At 40.8% G+C, this 18296-nt stretch overlaps 1 protein-coding gene across 9 annotated transcripts in view; it reads right to left on the reverse strand.

The window, feature by feature from the left end:
• TSPAN4 (tetraspanin 4) overlaps positions 1-18296 on the reverse strand; it is a 755262-nt gene that overhangs the window by 89510 nt on the left and 647456 nt on the right. For all 9 annotated transcript variants that reach the window (XM_073554362.1, XM_073554358.1, XM_073554363.1 and 6 more), the window contains 2 exons: positions 11473-11664; positions 216-290 (listed from right to left, as the gene is read on the reverse strand). In XM_073554362.1, the coding sequence (XP_073410463.1) occupies positions 216-290; positions 11473-11664 (267 nt within the window). The remainder of the gene's footprint in view (positions 1-215; positions 291-11472; positions 11665-18296) is intronic.

The raw sequence follows: 18296 nt of genomic DNA on the forward strand, positions 1-18296 counted from the left end.
AGAGAACCCAGATGTAGTCACAAAGCATTCAAAGACAGACTCCAAAATTATACTAACTCTATGACAACAATTCTGGCTTCAAAATGTAAAACATTCTTTCTTTCATCACCTTTATGCGTGACTAAATCACATAATAATATTTTAGGTCTGTTTGCAAAACTAATATTACTAGTATTAGGTTGAATTATTTTAGGGAAGCTAGTGATGTCGCTTACCTTATCTGTGTAGATGAAGAAGAGGGTGACCACAATGAGCTCCAATAAGAAGATGATCAACAGCAGGATAAAGAACTGAGGGGAAAAAAGAAAAATAATAAGTTTGAGGGTTTTTTATCATTTCATTAAAAACATAATAAGGTTAACACGACTTTTGAACAAGTCCTGATTACGGCAACACTTTTCTGGACATCTCATCAAATACATGGTTGACTTCTGCCTCATTAGCCATCTTTCTCTAACCCTCAGTTAGACTTCTGACAGGTTTGGATTGCAAAAAAAACTGTTCAAGAATGGAAAAATAGAAATCTTTTCATCTCATCATCCTACAAAAACATTAGTCTGGCAAGTCCAGTATTACCAGTTGTGCTCTGAGTCAGTGATGTATTCAGCCTCATTGAAACAAATATGTCAAAAATGGAGACAGCAGGCAACCAATAGATAAGGACAACCAACAACCTACAAGAAAATGACCTTTAGGTTTACGCATATCAAACCCTGACATCGGCTTCAAAACGCAAAGTCATAACCAAGAACCTGATATTAGGGCTCAAAATGCAAAAACCTTGAAGGTATTTTTTGCATTTTAATCAACAGAATAAATTAACTAAGAAACTGATATCAGGGTTCGAAACGCATCCAAAATGAACGAGATTTAAGCATTTCTAACGCTGATAACGGATGCTTGATCATCACAGAGAACCTTATATCGGGGTCCAAAATCTGTAAACCTCAAGGCTTAATTTTTGTATAGGCGATTTTAATCAATGGAAACAGTTTTGGACTTATTATATTGAATGGATGTGTTTTGGATCAACATTTGCCACATTTACAGGAATCTCTTCTTATCTAACTGCTAAACCTAAAGGGGGCTTTACACATAGCAATATCGCTAGCAATATCGCTAAAGCATCAACGATTTTGTGACGTAGCAGCGGTATTGCTATGTGTGATACTTACCTCCAACTGGCTCCCCCGCTGTCTGACGCTGATCGCGCGAGATCGCGCAGCTCCATTTCTTGTCGAGCGCTTCCAGCTGGGCTTCCTGCTGGCGCCGACGAGCGACGCGTGGACACGGGCGGGAGGACATCAGGATCGCCACATATGAAAGGTAAGTAACGACCGCTGTACCGCTGCTGCATCGCTGTGAGGTCTGCCTGTGTGACAGCTCACTAGCGATCATTTAGTGATGCACCAGCGATCCTGACCGGGTTGGATCGTTGTCAGGATTGCTGGTGCATCGCTAAATGTAAAGAGGCCTTAAGAGACATGGTCCAGTCTTATTCCTTCTCGATCTATCACTGAATTTGGCATAGTTGACAGCATCTATAGCAATTACAGAAAACTATTAGCTCTTGGAGGTTAAAAGACACTGAATTACCCTTCTTTTCACCTAACCACAGCTTTAGTGTTTCCATTGATACAGGTGTAATAATAGGGAGAGGAGAGGTAGCACTTAATGCCGGGCCTGAGAGACTTTGGTCACATAAGACATTCGTATACATAACACACTTGTAGCTGGAGATCATGTTATAGATTTGCATTTGCTAGGTGCCGATTTCACTTTTTTCTTTCTGTTGGGGTTAAGCTGTGAATTATGTTTTTTTTTTTAACCAATAAATGTTTATTAAGTTTTAAACCGTCACAAGTCATACAGTCAGCACAGAGATAGTATAATCAGTAATAGGTACATCACATATGACTTGGTTCCTAGAAAAAGGGAAGAACCAAGGAAAAATGTAGTACAAAAATAGGGATCATATGAACTAAAGGGGGGGGGTGAGAGGGAAAGGTATACATTGGTCCATGAAACATTAACTGATTGTGATCATGTGGTAATTATACAGTTTCAAATGCAGTGTAATACAATAAGTAAGAGGAGTATTGTGTTTAAGGTTGCGTGTGTAATAGTCATGACCTCTAAAAATTAGATTAGTGTTTAGGTCAGATGGCTGATGGTTAGATGTGGTCTAAGGTATAATGTCTGTCTGATAGCTTGCCAAGGACCCAACCTTTGTCGGGTTTTATCAGCATGTTGGCAGTCTGGAGCTAGCAAACAATGAAATATATGAGTCTACCTTTGCCCAGATGTCCTCCATTGATGGCAGTGACGTGGATTTCCATTTTGAGGCTAAACCCCGTCTAGCTGCCGTTAATATTAGTGAGCAAACCTATCTCGTGTTGTAGGGGAGGTATGTGACTCCGATGTTTAACAAAGCTAGGGACGGTATGGGGGGAGTATGAGTTTCAGTGCCGCATGAAATGGTATGGACAGGACCACCATACATGTAAGAGTGATCCCAACTCTCCTCAGCCCCTCCAGCAAGGTTGAGAACATGTGAGGAACATGTGATCAATGCGCTTGGGAGCCAAGTACCATCTGAGAAGGATTTTTTTTTTAATAATCTCTAAATGGTTTATGCAGCCTCACTTTAGTAGACCATGTTATTGCTAATTGCCACTGTTCATGTGAGAATGACAAACCCAAGTATTTCTCACATCTAGACATGTATTGAAGTTTGGTGTGGTCCGGCAGGGAGCATAATGTATTGTAGGTGATTGTGATACCTTTGTGGCACCCTTTTTTCTTCAAAATGAAGGGTAGGATATAAGAAGGCGGGCTTTGCGTCAAGATCTCGGGGAAGGAGGCTAGAAGACTTCGTAATTGTATATACTGGAAATAGAAATGTTGAGGGAGATTAAATGATGCTGATAGGTCCTCAAAGGTTCTGAGTTCTCTTCCCATAGTAACTGATTGCAAGTTGGGAATGCCATGATCATCCCAACGTGAGAAGTAAAAGAACCGAATGATCAAGTCAATGCATTTAAAAGATAATCTGGATAAGGGTATATGAACTACTTTTTGGGATACCAGATCCAGACCTTCAATGTGTTGTTTATGCTTGGTAGGACATATGTGAGAGAGATCCTACGAATATATTCTGCCTCCAATAGCAACCTAGTTGACTGACCCTTAACTAGTGACTTTAAGCTGTGAATTATGTTGAGTCCCCTTTTTTCTTTGTAGAAACTAAGCTGGTCAACACAGATTTGTCTTCCAGTACAATATCTATGCTAAAGATTCCCAAGTGTACACTTCTTTTCTTGTAATTTCTTCTGTTTCGCCATATTTTTTCTATACCTAAAAATGGATATCCTTCTTTGAATCCATCTTTTCTACCATTCATATAATATGATATACTGAGGCAGCAATGTGGCTCAGTGGCTACCATTGTAGTCTTGCAGCGCTGGAGTCCTAGGCTCATATGCAACCAAGAGCAACATCTGCAAGGAATTTGTATGCTCTCCCCATGTTTGTGTGGGTTTCCTCCGGTCTATTCCAAACTCCAAAGATAAACTGATAGGAAATTTATATTGTGAGCCCCAGTTGGGACAGTGATAATGATGTCTGAAAAGCAATGTAGAATATGATAGCGTTATAAAAAGAGAGTAAAACACGTATATGGTGTACTGTGAGGTGGAGTTATATTTAATGTGTCCCTCTTATTCATTTCTTCAATTCCGATACTTACAAAATCCTTCATTTAGGAATTTTCTTGCACCCAAAGTTCTATTCTTTGGTTTTGAAACTGTCTACAGTTCTACTTCCTCTTACCTTGCTCCTGTTATCCGTTCTACCTGTACTTTTCCAGTTTTGCTGATGAAATGCACCTATTCTTCTGCACTATCCCAACTTTCCATTCCCGACTACATCTCTTGGACTGTGTGTGCTCTGGAGAACACTTTCTCACAAAATCATGCAAATTTTCACCCAATTCAACATTTAAGATTAAAAAGTGTGGATAACCCAAAATAGAAAAAAAAACAAGCTACTGCCCTTAAGGTCAGTGAAGATATTCATTGTCTAAAAATAACGCATTTCTGGGAGAATCCCTGGTACACTTGTCTTTTTTTTATCAGATGAAGGGGATACTCCCTGAAACGTGTTATTTTTAGACAATAGTGCACCTTACGTGCAATAACATATGCTCTTTATTTTCATACTAATTAGTTGTTGGTTGGATGCTTCCTGAAATGCATTATTTTTAAACAATATATATCAATACTGACGTTCCATGCAGTAACGTATATTTTTTTTATTTTTATATTGATTGGACCTAATTGCCAGGACTGTTGCGCCTCAGGAGATCTTTGATCTAGACCTCTGTGTCTTGTCAGCCTCCATATACGTTATAAAGTTACTATTGAAGTTCTGACAATCACAACAACTCAAGGCGAGAACCTCCTTATTATATACAGTACTTTAAGATTGTGGGTACTAATCTGTGTGATGTTCTAGTTCTGCTGTAAAACATTGAATAAGATACTGATTTTCTTATATTTCTGCACAGTTTCTCTCATTTACTTTACTTACCGTATGTAACTATTTATTATGCTTACTTATCAGATTCTGTAGCGCTTTACAGCTATCATCATTGTCCTCATTGGGGCTCACAATCTACTGTACATTCCCTATCAGTATGCCTTTGGAGTTTTGGAGGAAATCGAAAAACCCAGAGAACACCCACGCAAACATGTGGAGAACATACAAACTCCTTGCAGATGTTGTCCTTGGTTGGTTCTGAACTCAGGATCCCAGAGCTGCAAAGCAACAATGCTAACCACTGAGCCACCCCTGCTGTCCACCTTATATTTCTGTTTTTTCCTTACTGATATTATACTTAAAACCAGACCCTTTACAGACACAATGAGTGGGGTGTCTTCTGGTAACTCTGCACAAACTGTTCCTGGAAAGTAGGCAGGGAATTTTCTACATGATTATATTAGGTAAAAAAGCAATAAAGACATAATATGTTCCCTCAATATCCTCGTTCTCTCACTTCTTCCCTGTAGAAATTACATTTACAAGAACGGAGGAGTTTCATTAAGAGAGGAGAGAAATCCGCAATGTGCTGCTTCCTTAGTGCCAATAACTACATGGAGGTGATTAGATGGCTGGAAACACACGCATACAATATCCCACTGTTCAGAAGGGACAGCTCTTTATGAGCAGCCCGCCAGGATAAAAGATAGAGGCCATTAAATGACCAAGAGATTCCCTATTTTAGCCAGCAGGGTAACTGAGAACTCCTCTGCGCCATACAATGCAAGTCCCAGTGTTTATGCCGTCCGGCCTCACGGACAATAAAGGAAGACTTTGGTGGGTAATAAGGATACGTGCACACGCTGCGGATTGCAGTGCGGACATGGCCGCGCGGATTTTGTAAAATCCGCAGGTAAATCTGCAGGTCAAAAGACCTGCAGTTTTACCTGCGGATTGCTCTGCGGTTTTGCCCTGCGGTTTTGCCCTGCGGTTTTTCATCTCCTCAATGGAGGAGATGGCAAACCGCAGCGGAATCCGCAGAAAGAATTGACATGTCAATTCTTTCTGCGGTTTTGAAACCGCAGAAAAATCTGCACCGTCTGCACTGCGTTTTTTAAATTCCCATAGGGAATAATGGTACTGTACACCGCAGCAAAAACTGCTGCGGATCCGCAGCGGACAAATCCGCTGCGGAACCGCAGTAGAATCCGCAGCGTGTGCACACACCCTAAGGCTGTGCCGCGGGGGACTGCTCAGATTCTACTGCACTTACTAACTCTACAGTAAATACGGCTATAAGTTTCATACTTTTTTCACAATATTTTTCTGAATATTTGTCAGACATAGATAATAGAAATTCAGTACTTTAAGACGAGAGAAAAAGAAAATACATCGTACGCCGACATGAGCGTAAGAGAGAGAAGGGTGGTCTGTCCGTCAATATTCTGCATCAAGATAATATATCAAAATATTTCCTGTTTTTACACTTTCCATAGATGCACGCTCTGTATCGATAACGATAGGTTAATTGGCTCTACCGTGTGTGCTGGGGGTAGGCAAATTAGAATCTGCATCCTATAGGGGACAGGGACAATCTCAGTACACAGCAGTAGAACATGGTGGCACTTTTTAGGCAACAGGAAATTTAGAAAAATGAAATGGATCAATTAATGGTATGTAAGTAACTAGAGTTCTCCCCAGTGATAATCACCACAATTCAACGTTAGAGCATATTTATCGTGTATACTTTATACAATTTAGGTTATATCATTCAATGCAGCATTAAAAATGGGAATCTTTAATATGCATTATCCGCTCCGAGTGTGGAGTATCATTCTAACGATTGGAAAAGATTACCACATAAGGTCTAAAGAAGTCGTGTGCTATCCAAAGCCCCAAACGTAAACAGGATCTGTGAGCTAGTGCCAAAGCAGCCTCCGAAACCCTGGTAAAAGGTGACAGCTCATTTATAGTCATCCATCCTGCGCCTTCCTCTGCCGAGTCCGGCATTCATGGACTTCCAAATTCAACATCGCCGCTAAAGTGGTATAGGGTGAAGTGACAATTCTGAACAACGGTCCCACAACACAAGAACGGCAGGAGAGGTGTGATTCAGATTTACCACCGTGCACCCCATGCCGCTGCAGTGGTCATCTTGGATGCAGGAGGACCAGAATGCCATTAAAAGCAAGTAAATTGGGTACATTCAAAACAAATGTATTGTCACTTTTCATTGCTAAGGTGGAGGGTCGCTTTAAACAGCTTGGTGTTCTCCCAGGTCACCTGTCTGGCTAAAACCAACCACACACATTAGATAGCTGGGCCGAACTGTGTTCTCTATGAGAAAGCCGCCAGCTGACACATCAGCCCAGTGGCTTATATCTGGGAGAACAATGTGCGATTGATATCTCTCCCGATGATCAGCTGGCTGGTGGCCCCAAACAGATCAGAAAGTCGGCCGAACCCATCAATATCTAAGAGTTTGTCTGGCATTAGTCCCTTGATCAATCCAATCAAAAAGAGGGGTGTGCCAGTTAACACGCAAGGGGAATTTCCAATTATCCCCTTACCACGAGCTAGGAGTAGCTGTTTAGTGGTAGCAATGTGAACCACTAATGTAGCCTCTATAAGACAAGGCACTGGAAAATATTGCCAATAAAAAATACAACTTATCCTGCAAAGAAAAAAGCCATTATATAACATTGTCGAAATACATAAAAAATTAAAGTTCTTAGGCCCTGTTCCTACATATCCCAAACACTGCATTTTTGCTCCGGATTTTAAGAAAAACCCACAGTTGTCTTTAACAGTCGAATGATGGATGTGATTTTATGAAAACTCTTGCCCAATGGATGTTTAAGGGTGATAATAAACTGTTTTTTTTTTTTTTTTTGCTAAATACATATTTAAAAAACCGATTACACTTTAAGTGAAAAATCCAACTTTTCTGCACTAAAATTGCATTTAAAATATACAGCATCAAATCTGCACCAAAATGCAGCGATTTGCCCTTGGGAATATGGCCTTAAAAGTTGGTCAGTGAAATAATTGCTTGCTATTAAAAGGCAAAAATAGGTCAGACTGTAAAGAGTTAAGCAATCTGTAATAGATGGCATCTAGTGGGACATGATATCCCATCACAACATGTATGTCTGGCTCAATATGGGCTGTGTAGGTGGCATGCCACGACTCGCCACGAGTGGCTAACAATTCCGGCAACATTGCACTGGACCATTTTGTTGGTGACCTTTTCTGACTCCTGTGTTGTAAGCCACCGAGAGCAGAACTTTAGATGAGAAAACAACATTTCTCCATGTACTTTCTAACCACTGATGGCTTCTAAATAGAAAATGAAATGTTTCGTGGAGGATAAGGTGGAAGCCGCACGGCTGTTATTGAAGGATGTGTCACAAGTTATAATTGAAATGTGCATCCGTAATCCCCACCTCTTCCTCGAATGCATCACAAAATAACCACACTTGTGCTGCCGCCATCTCTGCGGTGCGTACAGAGATAGTAAAATCAATTTGAGTTCCCGCTTGAAGCCTCCTGGGCAAGCTGTAAAGTGTGTTTTTATTTCCTGATCTTCCCTTGGCTCCTGACTTCTCTTCTGTAATATTTCATGCTGTAGTTGCTCGGTGTTTGAGTGGAGAGGGCTGAATGTCGCACGGCTGGCATCCTCTGTAAGATCACGGTTAACCTTTCTGCTCTACATACTCACATATTGCAAGGGCAAAACTGTGGCTAACAGAAGACAACTGTCTCTTTTATAAGGGAATCGATACGGCAAAAATAAAGAACTTTATTGACCTGAACGAGCACCAAACCGAAAGTTATGTTAAGAAATATTGTGCCGCGGGGTGAATAGTTTAGGTTTTATGGCTCAAAGGACAGTCGCATTCAGGAAAAAATGTTTGTAAATCAATTATATAGGTGAAGATAAACCCCTGCACACATCAGAAGGCTGTTGGACAAATTATGGTTTGGTCGATCGTTCGACCGGTAGCCATATTGGCCATGGACGGTAGCGCCTGATTGGCAGACTACTCCTGTGTTCTCTAGGAGAGAGCCTCCACCAGACATGTCTCCAAGAAAACAAAAGGATCAGTAGTCAGATTGCTGGATCCTGATCCTTGACAATTAATTGTGCAAGGACTCTCCATACACGATAGATATAAATATTGGCGGGTTTGGCTGACATTAGTCTGATTTGTATGGGGAGAGAGCTTAAATGGGTTGTTCGGGCCTAAGGGTACAAGTCTGCAGTGACTATATAATCTTCACATTGTACGCACTGTGCATTGTGAGGATTCTCTGATGCCGGCGCTGGGAGGGGGTGGTTATATACAGTAATTTAAAGTATGCAATTTGCATACATGCGGCCACATTCTGACTAGATGTCTCTGGCTTTGCTCAATTCACTGACCACGTCTTGTCGGCACGTGACTGCACGCTCCTGGACCCAGCACCAGAGAATCCTCATAGCGCGTAGTGAGCACAGTGTGAGGATTCACAATTCTGCAGTCACACAGAGTGACTTCAATTTCAATAATTCCTGACAAATCTAACATATTGATAATGGGTTTTCTCAGGTTTCCTATAGGATGTTTTTGATGGTAAGAATATTGCTGCAGACTGCTAGTTATGTTGTTAAAAATAATGAAACCCTGAAGGAAAGTAAAAAAAATATGCCTAAGGTTGGGTTAATACCCTTGTTTATCTTTTTATAAGGTGGAAAAGTCAAAATGATGGGAGAGCTGAATGCGTTAAATTCCGAACATCAACAGCACCCAACGCATCCCACTGATAATAAGGCTGTCAATACTTGGAGAATTTTACATACCTTTCTATGATCAACAGACAATCCCCTAAAAAATGATAATACGGCATCTATCGGTATCAGGTTTTTGTCGTACATCATTTAGCCCTTGGCACAACAAAACAATTTTATCATTTTAAGGCATTGTTATCACTGAATCATTGTATTTGTCATTGGGGCCATGTCTTTAAACCATTGGAATGACAAGAGGTTATAAAATTGACTTATCTTCTAACCTGTATGAATGGCAACCTGTCTGGTTTTTCCTGCCAGCGCATGAAAAATAGGATCATTAGAGGCTAATGTCATTGTAACCTGAGCACCATACATTATACATGAACTGCAAGGACAGGCCCATAATGACCTCATTTTTTATGGAGTGTGTATGGATTGACCTTACTCTGCCCTAATGCTTGAATCTCAATTTAGCTGTTTCACGTTTGCTTTCGCTGACAACCAAACTGGCCACAATTATCGTTCCACATTGACATTATTATAGTCTATCCTATGGGTCCCACACACATATTTGTGAGAGAGGTTTCTTTCCCGAGTCATCCATACACAGGAATGCCTGGCAAGGCCCTGTGTTCTCTATGAGAGAGCCTCTGCCAGTCCCCTTTGGCAGTTGCTCATCTCCAGAGAGAACAAAAGGATCAACCATCCAAAGTAAGCAGCTCGGGACCTTCTCTGCCCCAACATCGTAAACATTAGAGTGTTGGCCAATGCTTCCAATATCAGAAAGTTTGGCCGACTTTAGTCTAACATGTTAACTCCCAAACAGCATCAACTTGGATAATATAATACTTGGGTCCTGATTTATCAATGAGTTTTCATCATAACTCTGCCAAGTTCTGCCAATTCTACCAACGTTTGTAAAGTTAGTGGAGCTAGGGGTGACTGGTTGGGGTGAAGCTTAACTGACAAATTCATCATCATTTGCGCCACAAATATACACCAGTCTCTGGCTGGAGCAGCATTACTGTTGAAGGTGCATGGCAGTTTTAAGATGTGCCTAATTCATTAAAAGTCACATGCATCTTAATTAATTTGATGCATCAGTCTTAAAGGGGTTGTCTGGCTGTGGGGTACAAGTTTGCAGTCACTCTATGTGTCTCTTGTGAATGCTCACATCATGCGACACTGCATGCTGTGAGGATTCTCCGATGCCAGGAGAATGCAATTTGCATTCATGCAGTCACATTCCGACTAGACGTGTGCATGTATTGACTAAGGCCGGACACATGTCTAGTTGGAATGTGGCCAGAAGTATTATCGCCCGCTCCTGACGTCGGCATCGGAGAATCCTCACAGTGCACACAGTGTGTGTGATGTGAGGATTCACAAGTCTGGAGTCCCATAGAGTGACTGCAGACTTGTACCCCAAGTCTGGACAACCCCCTTTAAGGCCTACAGTACAAACCACTTGTATTTCCAATCTTTCTGAAAATGTTTCTCAGTATGGGGTAGCCTACACTTTAGATTTAGTGTTTTGCCATTTAGGAGTATAAAAAAGTTGACGTTAGGGATTATGCCCTTGGCACTATTTCTGTGCTGTAAAGCTCTGAGTAATGTGGCACCCACAGGAGTCATGGGTGTCATAGTGAACCTCTATTTGCTTCTGATTTCATACAGAGCAAGTTTTTGTCAAATCCTGTATGAATGCTTCATTTGATCCTATGAAGCATTGTGTTTAGGTACTAATACCACCATAATATGGTGTTGTGCAGTTTCGTAGTATGGAGCCATAGGGGCAGCATTGGGATACATGGATTTGCAGTGCCTTGTATTGATCTTCAATAATTCCGAAATGGCTGGATAGAATGTTATTATAGGATGACTTACTAATCTATTAGTAATTTCTTAATTTTCATTGAAAATTTTAATTTAACAACTGCCCCCGAATTATTTAAAGCTTTTTGATACAATCCATGTCTAATGGACGTTTTCCATGTATCTCTGTATGATTTCAGTTCTGTAATATCTGACATGTATATGTCACAGCTTTGATGCTTGTGATATAATTCATCATCAGTATTTCTCACCGGTCTGTTTTTTTTTGTTCCCGTTATGGGGATATCCTGTATTCTATGACTCCCACAAAAAAACATACTTACACTCAGCAGTAGGTATTTGTTCTCTTTTATAGCACCGATGCAGCCCAGGAAACCCACGATCATCACGATAGTTCCTGTAGCGATCAACAAGTTGGCAGCAGACAGTGAAGGGAAGGAGGAGGAGAGTGTGGCGAAGTTCCCCTGTGTGACCGCCAACCAGATACCAACTCCAAGGATCCCACATCCTCCCAGCTGCCAAGACACAAGAGAGGAGCACGATGATGAACAATATGAAAGAACAGCCAGAAACAGACTCACAGTCATTGCACAAGTGGCCTCTGTTTAATCTTTTATAAAGGCCGACTCATTCCAACAATACAGCTTTTTTGGGGGGGGTTTCAGGGGAAAAAAAAGACTAGTGAAGCGTTATCTTCTGAGGCTAATACACTGCTGCAAAGTAAACACGTTAGTCCTGAGATATTTCTAAAAGTATTTGCTACAGTACAAAGAGAAGCAACAGGGATCCGGCAGTAATGTACATCAATTTTCCAAGGTGTTTACAGCGATCTACTAAAAGCCAAGGTGATCAATGTCGTGTAGTCCAAGCCATTACTGGGGTGGGATTTCTGACACCAAACAGTTCAAAAGACAAAATACGCATAAGGATGAAGTAGAGCAAAGAAAGTTGTATAACACTTCATTATATCACAATTTTATTAGTGGTTTTCCACTGGTCTTCTGGCAATTAGAGATGAGCGAACGCGTTCGGATAAGGTGTCAATGAGTGCCTTCGGCGTGCTCGAAAAATATGTTCGAGTCCCCTCAGCTGCATGTCTCGCGGCTGTTAGACAGCTACAACACGTGCAGGGATAGGCTACCAAACTGGCAATTCTCAAATGTGTTGCGGCTGTCAAACACCCGACGAGACATGCAGGCGCAGGGACTCGAACATATTTTTCGAGCACGCCGAAAACACTCTGTTAGCACCCGCGCATGTTTGGCTAAGAATTACTATGTTGTCACCTCCAGAAAAGCTATTTAAATGCGGATATAGTGTTAACCCTAGGTATAGTAAATAATCCTGTTTATTAGACTTACTGGAGCAGTGATTACAGGGAGAAAATGAAGCTATATCCTCCCTGCAGCCGCTGGCTTCCAGTCCTAGGGGAGCGGTGCAGAAAGCTATTACTGTCACAGCTTATTACACAGTGAGTGTGTTGTATTCCCTCCCCGGCACTTTGATTGCGTTTTTTTGTGCTGCTTTTTAGCGCAAAAAAACATGCGTTTTTTCCCCTATACTTTAACATGGGTGCGCATATGTGCGCATACATATGTGCACGTACGCGTTTGTATGCGCATGCGTTTTTTTGCAGTGTGCGCTCGGGTGCACAAAATGCATCCTGTTGCATTTTTTGTGCGTCCGACTTGCCCCCAAAAAACGCATGCGCACGCAATGCGTTTTTTACAGCAAAACACCCATTAAAGTCTATGGGTGCGCATACGTGCGCATTGTAATGCGCACGTATGCGCAAAAAACGCATGCGGTTTTTTTTTAAAAAAATGCACCAAAACCCGCAAAAAACGCACACAAACGCATGATGCATTTTTTTCATCCGTTTGTGTGCGCAAAAAACGCGCAGCAAAAAAACGCAAGTGTGAAAGTAGCCTTACCTGCAGATTACCCCTATATCTACAGATAGTGTTATTGGATATGACACGTTCCGTTTAAGTTTACCAAAAATCTTTTGTCACAATGTCGAAAAATAAAGTATAGTACAAGACCTCCATCACGTTTACTATGTGTTAAAGATATGTTTTACACTGACTGTAACTTGACAGTTTAAAAAGGAGTCTAGAAAAAATAGGCTTGGACAAAAAGAGCCATAAACCGTGCAAAATGTACTAAAGACATGCACCATTTTTTGGCACAAAATATTGATTAGAGAATAAATTATCATCTGGGAAATTCATGCATCTTACGGCAGGATTCATAACGCTCCCGCATTGTCTCTTCTGCCTACCATCCTCTTCCACGACACACTGAACAGAAGAGGTTATTAGTATGCACGGTGTGCAATATGTCTGACCTTTACAGTGAGAGGGATTTAAAGAATCTCTACCAGGAAACAGACCACCTGGTCACTGTGCAGATTAGCGCTTTCCTGGAAGGAAAGAAAACTGGCTAGTTGGCATTAGCGAGATACAGTGGCATGTAAAAGTTTGTGCACCCCTGGTCAGAATTACTGTTATTGAGAACAGTTAAGCAAGATGAAGTATGAACGATCCCTAAAAGGCCTAAAGATAAAGATGACGCATTTCATTTGTCTTTTAGTAAAAAAAAAAAAAAAAAAAAAATGTAATTTTTTACATTTTAAAAATTACAAAAAAAAAAAGAGCAGATGCAAACGTTTGGGCACCCTTGGAGATTTGTGTGCTCATATAGCTTTGACTGATGTTTTAGACCTTAATTAGCCTGGTAGGGTTATGACTTTTTCACTCTCATCGTAAGGAAAGGCCAGGTGATGCAAATTTCCCAGTTTTATAAAAACCCAGCCTCCTCTAACCTTGTGCAAAAAAACAGCAGCCATGGGTTCTTCTAAGCAGCTGCCTAGCACTCTGAAAATGAAAATGGTGGAGGCCCACAAAGCAAGAGAATGCGATAAGAAGATAAGCGTATTCAAGTTGCTCTTTCCTCGGTTCGAAATTTAATTAAGAAATGGCAGTTAACAGAAACAGTGGAGATCAAGAGAAAGTCTGGATGACCAAGCAAAATTTCAGTGAGAGCTCTTCATAGGATTGCTAGAGAGGCAAATCAGAACCCCTGCTTGACTACAAAAGACCTTCAGAAAGAATTACCGTAGTAGACTCTGGAGTTGTGGTACATTGTTCTGTGGTTCCAAGACACCTGTATAAATATGGCCTTCATGGAAGAGTCATCAGAAAAAACTCTCCTGCGTCCTCACCATAAAATTCACCATCAGAAGAATGCATAAGAATATCTAAACAAGCCTGATGTATTTTGCGAACAAGTCCTGTGGACCGATGAGGTAAAATAGAACTCTTTGGCAGCAATGATCAAGGTATGTGTGGAGAAAAAAAGGGCACACAATTTTAGGAAAAGAACATTTCACCAACCATTAAGCATGGGGGTGGATCTAAACACAACACCATCTGTAAAAAAGCTGACGTTGAATAGAGGATGGCTTCTACAAATCAATATTGATCCTAAACACATGTCAAAATCCCCAACAGATCACCTCAAAAGGCACATGCATGGCCCCCCATAGCTCCCTGATCTGAACATCATTGAAAATCTGGAGCCAGACCTCAAAATAGCAGTACATGCAAGACAACCCAGGAATCTCACAGAACTGGAAGAAGTTTCTGAGGAAAAATGGATGAAAATCCTTTAAGCAAGAGTTGAAAGACCATTAGCTGGCTAAAAAAGCATTTACAAGCTGCGATACTTTCAAAAGGGGGTGCTACTAGGTACTAATCGTACAGGGTGCCCAGACTTTGGCATCAGCCCATTTTCCTTTTTGTAATTTTTAAAATGTAAAAAATTACAATTTTGTTTTAGCTAAAATACAAAGGAAATGTGTCATCTTTAAGTTTATCCCTTTTAGAGATCATTTCATCTCCAACTTTTTACAAAATAACAGTAATGTTGACCAGGGTGCCAAAACTTTTACATGCCAATGAAGTTTTTAAGTTTTTTTTTTCATGGAGTATTTCCCAAAAAACTCTATACCTGTTAGTTTCCTTAACCCCTTCATGACCGAAGGTATATTCGTTTTTGCGTTTTCGTTTTTTGTTCCCCTTCTTCCCACAGCCATAACTTTTTATTTTTTGGTCAATATGGCCATGTGAGGGCTTGTTTTTTGTGGGACGAGTTGTACTTTTGAACAACACCACTGGTTTTAACATATTGTGTCCTGGAAAACAGGAAAAGAATTCAAAGTGCAGTGAAATTGCAAAATAAGTGCAATCCCACAGTTGTTTTTTCTTTTTGCTTTTTTACTATGTTCACTAAATGCTAAAACTGACCTGCCATTATGATTCTCCAGGTCATTACGAGTTCATAGACACCAAACATGTATAGGTTCTTTTTTTATCTAAGAGGTGAAAAAAAATTCCAAACTTTGTAAAAAAAAAAAAAAAAAAAAAATCGCCATTTTCCGATACCCGTAGCGTCTCCATTTTTCGTGATCTCGGGTTGGGTGAGGGCTTATTTTTTGCTACCCGGGCTGACGTTTTTAATGATACCATTTTGGTGCAGATACGATCTTTTGATCACCCATTATTGCATTTTAATGCAATGTTGTGGCCACCAAAAAAAACGTAATTTAGGCGTTTTGACTTTTTTCACGCTACACCGTTTAGCGACCAGATTAATCCTTTTTTTGTTGCTAGATCGGGTTATTTTGAAAGCGACGATACCAAATATGTGTATGTTTCTTTTTTTTTATTGTTTGATTTTGAAAGGGGTGAATGGAGGGTGATTGGAACTTTTACATTTTTTTTTTATATCTCTATGGGAGACTAGAAGCTGCCATAACCGGATTGGCTCAGGTACATACAGGCGATAAACAGATCGCCTGTATGCTTGTAGAATTACTCACTTGCTATAAGCGCTGACCACCGGGTGGCGCTCATAGCAATCTGGCAGTGACAACCATAGAGATCTGCAGGAGACCTCTGGTTGTCATGCCGACCCATCGGTGACCCGCGATCATGTAACGGGGGTCAACGATGGACGGATTTCTGACGTGCTTGCCGGAAGCTCGTGTTAAATGCAGCTGTCAGAGTTTGACAGCGGCATTTAACGGAGTAGCAGCCCACATCAAAGAGAGGGTGTCCGACATCGGCCACCTATTAAGCTTATGTCGGAAAGGGGTTAAAGTAAAGCAATAATCAGAAAATGACCTATGGATCAGGTTTCTATGTTAAATGTTATTTTTTGGCAATTCTTTCTTTCTTTTACATAGCACAATATATATATACAGTTGTGGCCAAAAGTATTGACACCTCTGCAATTCTGTCAGATAATACTCAGTTTCTTCCTGAAAATGATTGCAAACACAAATTCTTTGGTATTATTATCTTCATTTAATTTGTCTTAAATGAAAAAACGCAAAAGAGAATGAAGCAAAAGCAAAACATTGATCATTTCACACAAAACTCCAAAAATGGGCCAGACAAAAGTATTGGCACCCACAGCCTAATACTTGGTTGCACAACCTTTAGCCAAAATAACTGCGACCAACCGCTTCCGGTAACCATCAATGAGTTTCATACAATGCTCTGCTGGAATTTTAGACCATTCTTCTTTGGCAAACTGCTCCAGGTTCCTGATATTTGAAGGGTACCTTCTCCAAACTGCCATTTTTAGATCTCTCCACAGGTGTTCTATGGGATTCAGGTCTGGACTCATTGCTGGCCACATTAGAAGTCTCCAGTGCTTTCTCTCAAACCATTTTCTAGTGCTTTTTGAAGTGTATTTTGGGTCATTGTCCTGCTGGAAGACCCATGACCTCTGAGGGAGACCCAGCTTTCTCACACTAGGCCCTACATTATGCTGCAACATTTGTTGGTAGTCTTCTGACTTCATAATGCCATGCACACGGTCAAGCAGTCCAGTGCCAGAGGCAGCAATGCAACCCCAAAACATCAGGGAACCTCCGCCATGTTTGACTGTAGGGACCATGTTCTCTTCTTTGAATGCCTCTTTTTTTCTCCTGTAAACTCTATGTTGATGCCTTTGCCCAAAAAGCTCTACTTTTGTCTCATCTGACCAGAGATCATTCTTCCAAAACATTTTAGGCTTTTTCAGGTAAGTTTTGGCAAACTCCAGCCTGGATTTTTTATGCCTCGGGGTAAGAAGTGGGGTCTTCCTGGGTCTCCTACCATACAGTCCCTTTTCATTCAGATGCCGACGGATAGTACGGGTTGACACTGTTGTACCCTCGGACTGCAGGGCAGCTTGAACTTGTTTGGATGTTAGCCGAGGTTCTTTATCCAACATCCGCACAATCTTGCGTTGAAATCTCTTGTCAATTTTTCTTTTCCGTCCACATCTAGGGAGGTTAGCCACAGTGCCATGGGCTTTAAACTTCTTGATGACACTGCGCACGGTAGACACAGGAACATTCAGGTCTTTGGAGATGGACTTGTAGCCTTGAGATTGCTCATGCGTCCTCACAATTTGGTTTCTCAAGTCCTCAGACAGTTCTTTGGTCTTCTTTCTTTTCTCCATGCTCAATGTGGTACACACAAGGACACAGGACAGAGGTTGAGTCAACTTTAATCTATGTCAACTGGCTGCAAGTGTGATTTAGTTATTACCAACACCTGTTAGGTGCCACAGGTAAGTTACAGGTGCTGTTAATTACACAAACTAGAGACGCATCACATGATTTTTTGAACAGTGCCAATACTTTTGTCCACCCTCTTTTTTATGTTTGGTGTGGAATTATATCCAATTTGGCTTTAGGACAATTCTTTTTGTGTTTTTTCATTTAAGACAAATTAAATGAAGATAATAATACCAAAGAATTTGTGTTTGCAATCATTTTCAGGAAGAAACTGAGTATTATCTGACAGAATTGCAGGGGTGTCAATACTTTTGGCCACAACTGTATATATATATATATATATATGCTATGTAAACGAATATAAATAATATATATGTAGTTTGGTCTAAACATGTTCATTTTTACTGCTTTCATAACGCTGCAAAGGATTCAGCACCAAAAACAGCCTCTTCGGGGCACAAAGTTATCACAGAAAATAAACAGTTTATTTAGCAGGGCGCATTTATGTAAATGTGGGCTCACCCAAACAGATTACAGTCTTTTCTCCCGGAGCAAACTTCATAAACAAAA

The sequence above is a fragment of the Dendrobates tinctorius genome, unplaced genomic scaffold, assembly GCF_039654945.1.
Source record: "Dendrobates tinctorius isolate UK_male_01 unplaced genomic scaffold, ASM3965494v1 ptg000211l, whole genome shotgun sequence".
Lineage (NCBI taxonomy): Eukaryota > Metazoa > Chordata > Amphibia > Anura > Dendrobatidae > Dendrobates > Dendrobates tinctorius.